At 35.6% G+C, this 14,631-nt stretch overlaps 1 protein-coding gene across 2 annotated transcripts in view; it reads left to right on the top strand.

Annotated features, from left to right (window-relative positions):
• Positions 1-14,230, top strand: part of LOC148654903 (PDZ domain-containing RING finger protein 4-like) — a 192,093-nt gene extending 177,863 nt beyond the window's left edge. For both annotated transcript variants that reach the window (XM_088644814.1, XM_088644815.1), the window contains 5 exons: positions 3,712-3,810; positions 7,240-7,302; positions 8,170-8,271; positions 10,801-10,917; positions 11,464-14,230. In XM_088644814.1, coding sequence (XP_088500940.1) covers positions 3,712-3,810; positions 7,240-7,302; positions 8,170-8,271; positions 10,801-10,917; positions 11,464-12,993 — 1,911 coding nt within the window. In that variant the 3' untranslated portion in view covers positions 12,994-14,230. The remainder of the gene's footprint in view (positions 1-3,711; positions 3,811-7,239; positions 7,303-8,169; positions 8,272-10,800; positions 10,918-11,463) is intronic.
• The last annotated feature ends 401 nt before the right edge of the window (positions 14,231-14,631 follow it).

Here is a 14,631-nt window from a genome sequence, read left to right as displayed (position 1 = left end):
CGTGGTAAGATTTACCCTTAACCTGAAACACAATTTTATAAATCAAGGTCTTTTTAATTTCTTTTACTTTTCATAGTACCTGGTTTCTGTCTTTTTTATTACTAAAGTATATCCAATCTGTTTGAAACAACAATAAGATTTTATTTTTTGGTACATATTACATTACTTTTAATACTAATGTATTACTGGAATTAGAATTTTACTAAGAAAAAGCAAATACCAGCAGGCAGTGATCATCAAAAACATATGCAGTGTGAAGCCAGCCTTGTTTCTTTGTGCGATTAATTTTGTCACTAATAAAATATTGGTTACCTGCTGGGAAGAAAAGAATCATGATAAATGTGTTTATTCAGGTCACACTCACAACATGAATGAAGGAAGGCTACAGGAGGTAAATCACAAATGTTTATTAGGCTTAAATCTAGTATTTAATGAATCTGTTAGACCCAGTGCCATTACAAATTAAACAAAATGGCACTATATAAATGTTAGAAATATAGTTCATTTGTTGTTAGATACTTTTAGGCTACTCAAAACCCATTTTAACAAATAAAATGAAGTATTGTTTATATAACACCAATAGTACTACCTAAGACATTATTAATATTGTTATATACTATATACTGTGGGAAAACACCTTCTCCTGTCAAACCTCATATGTCAGCAATATTGCTGAAATAAAAATAGATTTTCAGACTGAAAAAAACATTTTCTGTTATTTGACTTTATACAAGGCACTTATGACATGTTGAGTAAAAATGCCTGTATTGCACTGTGGGTAACAACAGTGTACAAAATTAAAGTAGTGACAGTATTTTGAGTTCAGTGAAAAAACAGAGGGGTGTAAGGTGGGGCAGGGGGAGTATAAGAGTTTTATGGCTGTAGGAAAGAAGCTTTCTTTGAGCCTAGAGGTGCTGGCTTTTAGACTCCTAAGTCTTTTGCCCGAAGGAAGAAGAGAGAAAAGTGCATTCCCAGGGTGGTTTTGATCCTAGATTATATTAATCACCATTTTGGGGAATGAGTGAATATGGTATGGATGGAACAGGAGTTCTGAACCATTGATGGCTTCAGCTATCTCCACCACCTTCTGTAGTTTTTTACAGTTGTGAGCTGAGAAATTGCCATACCAAACTGTAATCTACCCACTGAAAATACTTTCTATATTGGATCTGTAGACAGTTGTGAGAATTTGTGAAGATCAGTAATATATTCAGTAATAATCAATAATAATATTGCAATTATAATTTGCAATGATGTTTAAAAAATATTTTTTAGTAAAAAATAAAAACACACATAAGAAATTAATTAGAAACTTCTAAAATTCATGAATACCAAACACCACAGGCAAAATATTGCATGCTTTTGTGATTACTTCATCTATGTGATAGGACCAGGACAAATTGTTGATGATGTAAATGCCCAAAAACCTGAAGCTTCTGACCATCTCCACAGCAGCTCCATTAATATAGACAGGGGTGTGGCCTCCACCCTGCTTCCTGAAGTCGACAACTAGCTGTTTAGTTTTGCTTATGTTGAGGGAGATGTCCTGGCACCATACCGCCAGGTCCTCAACCTCTCTCCTCTGTCCTGTTTCATCATTATTTGTAATTAGACCACAATACTACTACATTGCCATAGACCTACAATAAACTTAAAGATGTAGTTGGAGCTAAAAGTATGTCTAGCCACACAATCATGGGTGAATAGGGAGTAGATCGGGAGACTGAGCACACAGCCCTGGGGGGCTCCTGTGTTTTGAGGATCTGCATGGAGGAGATGTTGTTGCCTATTCTTACAGATTGAGGTCTGCCCATAAGGATCAAGGATCCAGTTACAGAGAGAAGTATTAAGGCCCAAGTCCAAGAGGTGACCAGCTTGGATGGGATTATAGTATTAAAAGATTTTTATATTGTTTAGATGAGCCAAAACAGTGTGTAGTGCAAGGGAGGTGGCATCAGCTGTGGACCTATTATGTCTGTAGCAAACTGAAGTGGGTCACGATTGTCTGTAAAGCCAGAGTTATTGCGTGCCATTACCAGTCTCTCAAAGTACTTTATTAGGAAGGAAGTGAGTGCTACAGGGAGATAATTATTAAGACACGTTACCTTATTTTTCTTGGGTACTGGAATAGCGGTGGTTCTCTTAAAGCAGGTAGGAACAGCAGATTGTAATAGTAAGAGGTTAAATATGTCTGTAAAGACTCCTGCCAGCTGGTCCGTGCAGGTCTTGAGAACACAGCCAGGTGTTCTGGCGAGGCTGGCTGCTTTGAGAGTGTTAACCCGATTAAAGGTTGATCTCCCACCGGATACAGTGACGGAGGGCATAGAGCCATCAGGAGTTGTAGGGGCCTGCATGGGTGATTCCATGTTTGCATGTTCAAAACAGGTGTAAAAGGCATTAAGCTCATCTGGGAGAAAGATGTTAATAACTGTGATTCCACTTGGTTTCTCTTTAAAGTCCATGACGGCCTGTAATCCTTACCACATACGCCAAGTATCTGAGGTGTTAGACTGTAGTTCTAGCTTGCTCCTGTATTGTTATTTTAGTTCTTCTAATGGCTTTCCAGGGGTCAAACCTGGTTTTCTTGTATAATTCTAAATCACCGGATTTAAAAGCCAAGGACCAGGTCCTTAGCATGGAACAAATTTCACTTTTAATCCATGGTTTCTGGTTGGAAAAAACCTAGGTTGTATTTGTAAGTACACAGTTGTCCACATATTTCTTGATAAAGTCTGTAATGAGTTTGTATACTAATTTATGTTGGATGATCAATGCCGGGGTTCTCATGCTTCAGTTTCTGCTTGTAAACAAGATGTAGGAGCAAAGACGGGTGATCTAATTGACCGAAATGCGGATGAAGAAAAGAGTGCTAGGCATCCTTGATGGTAGTGTAACAGTGATCGAGAGTGTTAGTGCCTCTTGGGGGTCAAGAGACATGCTGGTTGTATGTTGGATGTATTTTCCAAGTTGGCCTGATTGAAATCCCAGGCTAAGAAGAATTTAATGTCGGGGTTTGCAGTTTTGTGTTAATTACAATGTATAGTTTGTTGAGAGTAAGTTGAGTGCCTGCTTGAGGTGGTGTGTAAACAGCTGTCATGATGACTGAAGAAAACTCGATAGGTAGGAGGAGAGTATTCCAGATTGGGGGAACAGAAGTGAGATAGGATCACTGCATCTGAACACCTATGAAGATTTTATCAGACAGCATACACCACCTCCTTTGCCTTGCTGGAGGACTCTGTGCAATCCATACAATATATGGAGAAACAGTCAGGCGGGATGGGAGGAGTAGTTGAGTTTGGGCTGAGCCACGTCTCTGGAAAACAAAATACGCAGCAATCCCTGCCTGTTGATCAGCCTCACTCTTAGTACATCTAGTTTATTTTCCAGCAGTCAGACATTCGCCAAAAGAAGAGAGTTCACTAAAGCTCAACTAACAAAATGATTAATTCTAATGATACACAACACCTTTGCTTAGGAGGAAGAAAACTGAATAAATTAGTAGGAATTTGCATATACAAGAGGTTGTTGGAAGGTAAATATTAATATTCAAGTGCTGTTCTATACAAAATCATTCAGGGGAGCTTCACCAAAGAAACTTTAAAGTTTTTCTAATGAACCATATTAAATTACCAAGAAGCCTGATTCTTTTCTTAAATGTCTACCTGGTTCATTTATCTCGGCTTCCTTTCTCTTTTTCTCCCCTTGTAGGAAGTTGAGTTGTGTCGCATGAACAGCCAGGAGAAACTGGGCCTGACCCTCTGCTATCGAACAGATGATGAGGAGGACATTGGGATCTATGTCAGTGAGGTGAGAAAAATATTTTAATGGTAATATATAAGGGTGCAATAGCCTGGATGACAGATACTGACTTGGCAGTTCTAATCATCATTCTTATTTCTTCATTTTCTGTAATTATGCCAGCCTAGTGAATTTAAGCATTAATTTGAGATCACCTAACACTAAGAAAGTCAAAACAATAAAAAGTAAAAACGATTTTAAAAGATTTTAATTGAAATAAAGTCAAGTAAACATTAGGAACATTTCGAGAAACATTTGACTTTGGTCGCTTACAGGTGTTACAGAAGGTTAATTCTCCTAAAAGATGCTTACCTAGACTTTAGTTTAGTCTGTAACAAATGCCTGTTAGAATTCTGTGTACAGTTTCAGTCTGGCTTCAGCCTGGACCAAACGTGTTGTTCGATATTGCCCTTAAATCAAAACTCTTATTTTTAATAGATGATAGCAAATATTCCACTTCTTTAATTGTTATAGCTTATAACTAAAATATGACAAAAACATTAAAATTCAAGAAATTATTTTTGCTGAAAACTTTCATAATACATACAAGAGATATATGCTGTTATTAACACTCAGAGTGAACAAAGAGATTACTGAGAGATGTAACTTCTCATTTGTATCAAAGAGGTGGTGTTAAAAGGGACAATGAAAGCCAAACCTGCAAGAAAAATTAACTACAGGTGTTTAGTAACTGTAAACGTACAGGCATTTTGAAAGAACAGTACAGCGCATAAACTGTTGTAAGTACTGCTGTTCTAAAATAGCCGTGGCATTTAAAGAAAGATATTAGTTTCCCTTATTTATTACCACCACTCATTAATTACTGATTCAGAGGCAGCACTGGGAGATGGGATGAAATAAGCATTCAGAATTCCAGCCAGAGTAAACATTTAACAAAAACAATACTCTAACATTTTGGACAACTACTTGACATTTTGTATTTTAAAATTTTAGTTGGTAAGTTTACATAAAAAGAAAAACACATCATGCCAAATACCTTACTGTTACAATAAAAATATAAACACATTAAAAAACAAATGTGATTATACAAATGTAACAATAGTATATTTTAACACTGCCAACTAGTTTTACAGGTACAGTTTGTGATTTATTTTAGAATGAATCATTCATCCACAGTAAGGCATGTGTGCTTTTCCTCTTTATTTTTTTATTGTAATTTTTAATTAATTCGGCACATACAGTAACTATTCTTGTGCTCTCTACGATGGAAAGGCAAAGGCAAACATTCAATATTTATGCTGCTGATTTCTATGCAAGGGCTTAACACTAGTCATGCAAATAGTAGAAATTTTGAATAAATCTCACATTAACAGTACAGAAAAGGCTAATTAAATTATTGATATGAAGCCTAAATTTAGTACTATAGTAAAACAGTTAATAGTCCAAGAGTACAAGAAGAATTGTTAAGGTTGTTAAAAGAAAAAAAATAGTTGTTCAGTCTTTCTGTTTTTTTTTGTACATTGCTGGGAAAAAGTCTTGTACATTTTGCATTCTTCTACTCATCTTACTCTGTGTTTTTCTTTATGCACAAACATAAGCCTGTGGTGTTCTTCTACTTAATGTATAGTCATTTTAATGTTAGTTAAGAGTTAATTGTCATAGAACTACAGTACATTTTGTCATTCAAAAAGTAGAACAAAGAATGTCAATGATGAAAAACATGTGGATGAGTGTTAGATTTGATTATTAAATGTGATGCAGAGCCTACTACAACATTTTAAATTGGCTGTTCATGTTTATCTTGTGTAACATATTAGTATTGTAATAGGTTACAAAACGTGTCAGCTTGTCACTATCTTTTTTCTTCTTTTTCCTATTAACAAAATATATTGGATCTCAGTTTATCTATTTTTATCCTAGTTTGTGAGAGATTATTTCCCTGGTTCAACTTTTTCCTTTGCTGATTGGCATCGATGAACATACAATATATTAAGAAATCTTCTGACAGTTTTGTGAAATGCCTGTTTACAAAAACAATCTTGTAAAAAATGTATTCTAAAAAGAATCACATTTGGTATCACAGATTATGAACTTCCTATTTGACACCACATACAGGGTATTGTCCTTAATGCCCACCATCTTTCTAACAAATTTCTTAAGCTTTTGACCTCAAGTCAAAAGCCAATACAAAAGCCAGTACAAAAGCCAATAATGCAAGTCAAGGCTAAGCAGTAGCCTATTGGTATTTATTTAGAACGTTGTCTTCTAGATTGTCCCTTATATCTTGCTAATGGGAATTAGGAAGCTTTAATCTGTCTTCTTTTGTACTATTACTGCAGAGATCAGCAGTTTCTTAAAATACAAGAATGTGCTTTCTTACACCTTAAAAACTGGCAAAAACTTGTCTTGTACAGAGTATAACATTGTTGCTTAAAGCTGAACTGGGTCAAACTTCGCTCCCAGATCCTATCACAAAACTGAAGGTAGTCCATCACTTTTAATGAGAAGAAGTCTGGTAAGGGTCAACACTAAATGAAAAATGAGACACTTGGAAATGTTTAACTTGAAAAATAGAGCTGAATTTGACAGAGTAAAATGAATGGTTAAAGACAACAATCAAGTGCAGGGTGATAGATAGCATTGCCCCTTTGCTCGCTGCATCATTAGTCAAAGTGGAGCCTTTGAGACTTGGATAAAGTACAAGTTGTATCTGAAAAATGCATTTATGTTAAGCCTGACCAAACCACACCATATTTAGAAATACCACATGGGTAAAATTAAATAATGGGATCTTTCATGATTTTTATCCTAAGAGTTAAGTCACAATATATGCAAAAAATTATTTAAAATCCACAACTGTGAAATTTGAAGATGTTTATGACTTCTGTCATGAGTCATTTCTGGAGATGAAATGCTACTGTATCGATTTATAATGAAAGATTGCAGTTATTACAACACACTGATATATATATATATTCACTGTAATCTTTTTTTCAAACATATGTTTTTATATTAACACACCAAATAAATGTCACCGTTTATGTATTTTTAATATATGCAACACACCAAAATTCTTCTTATTTTCTTGTTCCATTTGATCAGTCATTTGGTTTTTAATGAACTTTCAGATTTTTTATTCATCTCTGTCACATAGACCTCCTTTTATTAAAAGACAGAAGGTATTTTAGGGAATCTAAATGCTGGAGTATAGAACGTATCTAAGTATAGATTGATTACAGGGGCTCTACATCTTTCCGGAATTCACATTCTATTAAATTAATAGATTGATTTGTCTGGGTGAATCACAGGACCTATTTCCTTCCCGGGTAGGTCATATAAATTGAATGATTTACTGACTAATTGATTGTTTTGCTGAAAATTGGATTGTATACTACTAGCTTAGCATCATCGAAGGCACTTGTTATTAGTGGTTAAGTAATAACCTGCTTTACACTGCTTATTTTCTTTTTCAAATAGGTTGGTCCAAACAGCATAGCTGCCATAGATGGTCGTATCAGAGAGGGGGATCGGATTTTACAGGTAGTATGGTTTTCTTGTTCTTGAAAGTCATACAAAATATCAAGTAAGTTACAATTTAATATCGACAGGCTCCATACCACAAATAAGCACACTCTTATGTATCATATATTAAACTTTTAGAGAAAAAAAATAAAATCCTTCATGAGCAAAATATGGAAATAAATACCTGTTTTCTATACAAACATAACGTGATGTTGATTTTTTATGATCGTGGGTTTTATATCAAGTTAATCTCATATCTTTCACTTGGCCTTTATGAAATCTTTTTTGGCATTACTACCTGTAAATACATTTTGAGGGAGGAAGGTGGCGGCTTAGATTGCCCCGTATGACAGTTTTTCTGTCCATTTCAACTGTAAACCATACAATAAGCACAAAGTGATTAAACGTAGGAGCTATCAGTGGTGCCCTGTAAGTACTGTTTGGCGAGAGATAATAGAGAAGCTTTCTAATTGTCTCATGGCAAGTGTGCAGTATGACTGATTTCAGCTGTGGGGTTCCCAGTCCAGCATGCACCAGCGCTATTATCTCAGAGTGACAGTTCCATTACTCTGAACGGAAAAAGATGAACGCCACCTGTCAGCAGCCAGTTAATTGTGTTGCTAGATGTATGTTGCTAGGATGCAGGTTGGACATTTATGAACATAACCGCTTTCGCTGATGTCCACCATCCCTCAGCAGTCAATGCAGCCCCTTACTGTAAGCACATAATTGAGTGAAGGCACTTACCTCCAAAGGGGCTGAATGAACACATTTGTGCGACTTTCATTGTGCACACATTTACTGCAAATGAGCTGAAATTTGCCCTTATTGTGTTTTTGTGTGAGAGAAATGGAAATTAATGCTTCTGTTTCATTTGTGTGTAAGATAAATGGCTGTGATGTGCAGAATCGTGAGGAGGCAGTGGCATTGCTCTCAAGTGAGGACTGCAGAAACATTGTATTGCTGGTTGCCAGGCCAGACATACAGGTGAGAAAGATATTTTTTTACTCCTCTCATTATTTCATTTGATACAGTCTATATGTATAATACAACAATTCCTTTGAGTTCTCTTTTTTGCTACTTACTGATTATCAATAAATGAGTTGGTTATATTTTGTAACCTTTTTCATTGTTAACCACATCTGAAATTAAATTGATTCAATTACTAAGCCAAACTACACCACCCTGTGATTAATTTACACTGGAGTTCTGCTCCAGTACCTCTAAATTTGAGACTGCTTGTGCTCTACGATCTGTAAGCACCTCCTTGTGAAACTTACCACGCACCTTTACAATTTAAAAACTATTTTAAAAAATAGTCACTGTTTTATCTCATACACTCCTCAATTACATTTAAACAAAATAATCCCTTCGTAACCACTATGTGTAAATACCTTAAAATAGACTTGAATGTAAAATAAACAAACCAGGATGCAAAGCCTCACATTTCTACCAGTGTAGACTATAGTATTGACTATAATGACTGTGTAAGAGTAGTGGCAAATGGGCATCAGACATACATAGTTAAGTTGTGTATTGTAGATTAGACTTAATTGTGAATTTGGAATGCTGTTTGTGTAAAAATAGTGAAAAGGCAGTCAAATATAATGTTTTATTCAGTAAAATCCAGAATAATTTCTGAGATATCGAAACCAGTTTCAAAACAAACCAGAAATGAAGAAAGGCCAAAGTAGGACACAGGTGGAAGTTGTCAAAAACCAATAATTATGTGTTGTTGTTAGACAAGTTGTAATATTTCTATTAATGCTATTACTAATAATAGGATTTTCTGTAATATTATTATTAGTTGTACTATAAGTCCTAATATTGGTTTTTATCTATTGAATTGAATTCGTGTACAAACGATCTATAATTACCTCCTGGAGGTACAGTAAGTCTATATACTGTAATTCATCATAAAGTCTGAATGGACGTTTTCTCCATGACTCTCTCTGTGTTTTTTAGAAATGTTTGAATAATAGAGTTCCTTTGTGCTTTTAATTTAAATATTTCAAAACAAAACTAGAAGTTATAATATGAATTCCAAATGATATCCGAGTATTTATGAATCTTTTGGACGGAAATAAAAAAGTTGAAGTCATTGAATAGATTTGAAATGTTTCCTTTCTGCAGAAATTTGGTGGGGTGGAGAGGGGTTAAAATTATATGATTATTTTAATAGCTGCATTTTATCATTTTTAACAGTATCTAGGACATTCATAATGACCTCTGGGAGCAAACATTCTTTACATTAAGTTTTCATAGAGGATAACATACAAGTAAGGAAACACATGAATAATAATATTGTGATGGTCCGAGGTTAACATCTATGGAAGTAGTCTCCATTGCACTTGCGTTGATTCTAAGACACTTTATTACAGTGTTTTGCTTCTAGTTGTGGTGTTAAAAAAGCAGCCAGATGTAATATTAAGACTCAAATATGACAAAATTAATTTATCTCAATTTGCAATATCAGGTTTATTGTTTTGAATCAAACAGGCCATATCTCCTTGACAAAATGCTTGACTTCTGCATATAACTTGTTTTTAAGTGAAAATGAATGCCATTCTTAAAGTGTTAAGAGAATGGGAGTATTAGTATCGTTTGTGACTGGAATTAAGTGCAAACATTTTGTTATGGTGCAAAACAGAATGCTTGGAATACGAAGTAGCCATTAAATCCATTTACGGCATAAAACTTGTAGTATGGTATTACTTTAGATTGCTTCTCTTGTAGAAATTTTAGATTTTTCTGAAAATTACATTTAGACATCTGTGGCAAATTAAATTGGTCACAAAAAAGAAAATACATCCAATACATTTAAAAAAATGTCCTGTCAATCAATCCTACTGCAGAATGGGGGAGTGTGAGGCTTTATACAGACACAGTTGGACATACCACATTATTATTGATGCATTTGAACAATTTCATGTATTTTTCAAGATGAAATGGTCACTTCAGAAAAGCGATATAATTACTAACAAAAATATAGATATCATTACTAATACAACATCTCTGTTTATTATCATAATCCATGATGGTATTGAAAATGTGGTATTAAAACAAATGGCTGGAAATAATTTAGAAATATCTATGTGTATTTTCCTCATGGGTAATGCACACATTTCCCATTTAGAGTATCATATTAGTTCTCTGAACCACAAAATCTGAGACACGTGCCAGTTTGTCTCAGGATATCTTAATTAGTGAATGTTTAAAAGAATCCATTATTCTATCTTTACTGAAGTGAAGCTGCTTTTGCCTTAAAATGGCACCTGTCTAGGTCAAACCTAAAAAACCTCCAAAAAGCATCATCTTTGATGGGCAGTAAGTATACAGGACTGATTGTGAATAGATGTCCATTAATGTTGCCATATCCTTGTAGAGCACATAATGTACAGTATGTTAGACAGCTTTCAAGACAGATGGTCTTGATGTTGACAAGGGTATTGCTAGTTCAAGGATAGAAACATCACCGTTACTGAAACAAATGGAATTGCACTCTCTATGTTGCAGCTGGATGAAGGATGGATTGATGATGAGCATACTGAATTTTTAGAAGAGCTGAAAATGGAGATGTTAGAAGACCAACATAAAGATATAGTGCAATATCCTTCTAATGAATTGCAGGAGGTAAGATTCATAGGACAAAGAAAAAAAATCCTATAAGAATTATTTTACCTTTTCTTCATCATGAAAACGTTGCTACCTAATATATTAAAATGCTTAATCTACAGCATAGTGAGTACTCCTACTGTTAAGCATATTGTATAGCTGAAAGAGTACTGGTGATAACATGGAAATAAATGGAGCAATACATTCTGGAGTGTAAAAGTTAACCCCTCTACTGATCCTTGCATTGCCAAAATCCTTGCCAGAGTCTTTCATTTGGACACAAGAATTTCACTCATTCACAACAATGTCACTTCTTCCTTATGTCAGCTCAAGACAATTTAATTCTGGCACTTTTGACATTTAATCATTTTTGTTTGGAATTTGGTTAATTGTAATACTAGTAACAAAGGATATTTTTTCCTCAATATGTTTCATAAGGTTTTAAATAATTTGAAACAGAGATTGATATAAAGATAGTAAAGATTTTTCAAGTCCATGCATATTACAGTAGAAAATAAAGGACAGCTTGACAGTCTCTCACAACACTGAATTTATATTCCTCAGCCGAAAAAGACAGAGGAGGATGATGGCACAACAGACACCGCCACCACCTCCTCCAACAATCAGGAGAAGGACAGCGGAGTGGGTCGCACCGATGACAGTGTACGCAATGACGAGAGCTCTGAGCATGAGAACGTAGCAGATGTCCAGCAACAAGCTTCTGTCAAGGAAAAACAAGAAATGGAACAGAGCCAGGACATGCTGGGTAGCAATGACATCCAGTGCATTGAGCGCTTTGCGTCCGGTGAGCACATTGACTCAGATTGTATCAGAGCACAAGAAGAAGACTGTGACAGATTCCGCCAGCTCCTGGAACTGAAGTGTAAAATCAGAAATAGTGGTGAGTATGACCTCTACTACAGTCGCAGCAGTACCATCGAATGCAGCCTGAAGGAGCAAGATGGTGTTGAAAGGGAGCTGCGCTTGCTCAATGAAGAACTTAGGAGCATTGAGCTTGAGTGCCAGAATATCATGCAAGCTCACAAACTCCAAAAAGCCAGAGATCAGTATTCTGGAATGTGGTCCGTTAAAGACGAAAGTTTTCACAACTTCAACACCAGCATGGACTTGCAGGGAAGTAAGTTGGCTGACATTAATGAGCATCCTGAGAAATCAGACAAGGACAGCTCCAGCGCCTACAATACTGCTGAAAGCTGCCGTAGCACACCTTTGGCCATGGACCGCTCTCCTGATCATTCCCTGCAAAGAATAGTTAGCATTACCAACAGAAAAAATCTGAGGAGCTCTATGACAACATGCCAAATGACCTCTAGCCAGGGAAACAAAGGAGCATTTCTGGGCAAAGCCAAAACCTCTGGACAGAACAGCCCCACTGAGTCAGATGAAATAGTACCTGATGACAAAAAGCGATCTGAGCAAGAGAGGATTGGCCTTCAGCAAATTCCATACTTGTCACCATGCCACAGCTCGCAGTACAGACACACTAACATACCTGCACATGCCAGGCATTATCAGAGTTATATGCATCTCATTCAGCAGAGATCAGCAGTGGAGTATGCCCAGAGCCAGCTTAGCCTCGTTAGTATGTGCAAAGACTTGCAGAAATCTTCAGAGCCTAAAATGGAGTGGAAGGTGAAAATCCGTAGCGATGGAACAAGGTACATAACTAAGAGGCCAGTGAGAGACAAAATCCTGAAAGAACGTGCCTTAAAAATCAAAGAGGAGCGCAGCGGCATGACTACAGACGATGACATGATGAGCGAGATGAAGATGGGGAAGTACTGGAGCAAGGAGGAGAGGAAGCAGCATCTAGTGAGGGCAAAAGAGCAGCGACGGCGGCGGGAGTTCATGATGCGCAGCAGATTAGAGTGCCTCAAGGAGAGCCCCCAGAGTGGCAGCGAAGGGAAAAAAGAGATCAACATTATTGAACTCAGCCACAAAAAGATGATGAAAAAACGAAACAAGAAGATACTGGACAACTGGATGACAATCCAAGAACTGATGACACATGGGGCCAAGTCACCAGAGGGCACAAAAGTACACAATGCCTTCTTGTCTGTTACTACTGTATAATATGGACATTATCCGGTGTGGTAAAATTTAATTGCCTCGTTCAATTTTTATGAATGGCAAATGGCATTTTTACGAAAAAATATTTTTCACAGTTTATAACCTGAAGACATTTTATAAACAATTTTTCAACTGGTTTTCATTGTTATTTTTTAAAAAATTTTCATGGTTCTTCTTTAGCTTTTCTCCTGTTCTTTGTTTCATGTATAGTTTTATATAAAGTTGCAAAATATATTTTCTTTCTAATTTTTCAGGTTATCCTTTACAATAAAAATCCATTGTAACTGCATTCCCGCAGTTCTTTCTCAATACAGTTTATTTTGATATTTATATACTGTGTCATTAAATAGTTTCTCAGACAATAGGTAATGTTGATTGCAGCTTGGGTCTATTTGAGGTTTCTAAGTGAGAATGTGTAGGACTTTAATCTCTTTTTACATCTTCCCAAATCAATCTTAAGGCCACTGAGGAATTGTACAACTCACTGTATATAAACTTTGCCTATGCTCGTTCTTTTAACGTTCTCATTTATCTGCAGTGATGCCTTTACACTTAATGTTATTATTTTTAATTATCAGTAAAGAATCCCCCAAAACCCAGGTGTGAGAGAACTATGTTCAGAGAAAACTTGCTGGAAAGACATTTTTTCTGTATGCACATTACATGGTATTTCAGATACATAAACACAAAACATTGACTGCATTAGAAGGATACCTTCAAAACTCAGAACAAAATAGCCACAATGCATGGACCTTAAGAGGCTGCTATAATAAGCAATTGCATTTTAAAAAGAGTGCAGACCCAGCCTAAAGCTTTAACATCTATATTAATTAATAATTTGTTATTATTTGTACTGAAATTACTGAAATGTATTGTAACCACCCATTTCCTTTAACTTTGTAACTAGCCTTAAAAGGTTTTCTTTGTAGTGTATGTTTTTTGACTTGTAAATATAATGCCAAATCGTACCCTGCATTATTGCCTATATTTTAAAACTAAAAGTAGAAATGGTAGTGAGTGTTATTACCTTTTCTGCTAAAGTTGTTTCATACACCTTTCCTAAAATGTTTTTTGGTAATGTATTGTAAATTAAAGCTGTACATTGAACCTGTATTTGTTCCAAGTGAAGTGTAGGTGGTCTTATTTACAGTAATATGTAGTAAGCAATTATTGTAGCCAGATAAATGTGGTAATTGTTATAATACAAAATAAATTATTGTTTATCTTCAAGAAAACAGAACAGCCATTCCATAATTCTTCCACAACCTGAGGCAATCAGATTGTGCTCTGTGTTGGCCTTGTTGTCCAATAACTTAGTTTTTGATACTCACCGTGTTAAAAACACAATGGAGCTATCATCAGGAAAATTAACAAAATTAACAAAAAGTTATTAATTCATAAGTTACTAAAAAGCTGTGAAATTCTAACAGTTCTTTCGCTGCCTGAGCCAATGAAAAGGAAGATGTGCTTTACACAAATGTGTTAACATGACAGGGGCATACCACTTTGTTCTCACTGCATTTTGTTTTTTCTTTGTGTCCATCCCCACTAGGGGCAGTACAATTAAAGTAGCCAAGGACTGAATACAATTAGTACCAGATGTTCCCAACCTGTTTCAGGGGAGAACCTAATTTTGATATT

The sequence above is a fragment of the Lepisosteus platostomus genome, chromosome 9 (genome assembly GCF_059453375.1).
Source record: "Lepisosteus platostomus isolate fLepPlt1 chromosome 9, fLepPlt1.hap1, whole genome shotgun sequence".
Taxonomy (NCBI): domain Eukaryota; kingdom Metazoa; phylum Chordata; class Actinopteri; order Semionotiformes; family Lepisosteidae; genus Lepisosteus; species Lepisosteus platostomus.
This window is presented reverse-complemented; position numbering and strand designations above follow the sequence as displayed.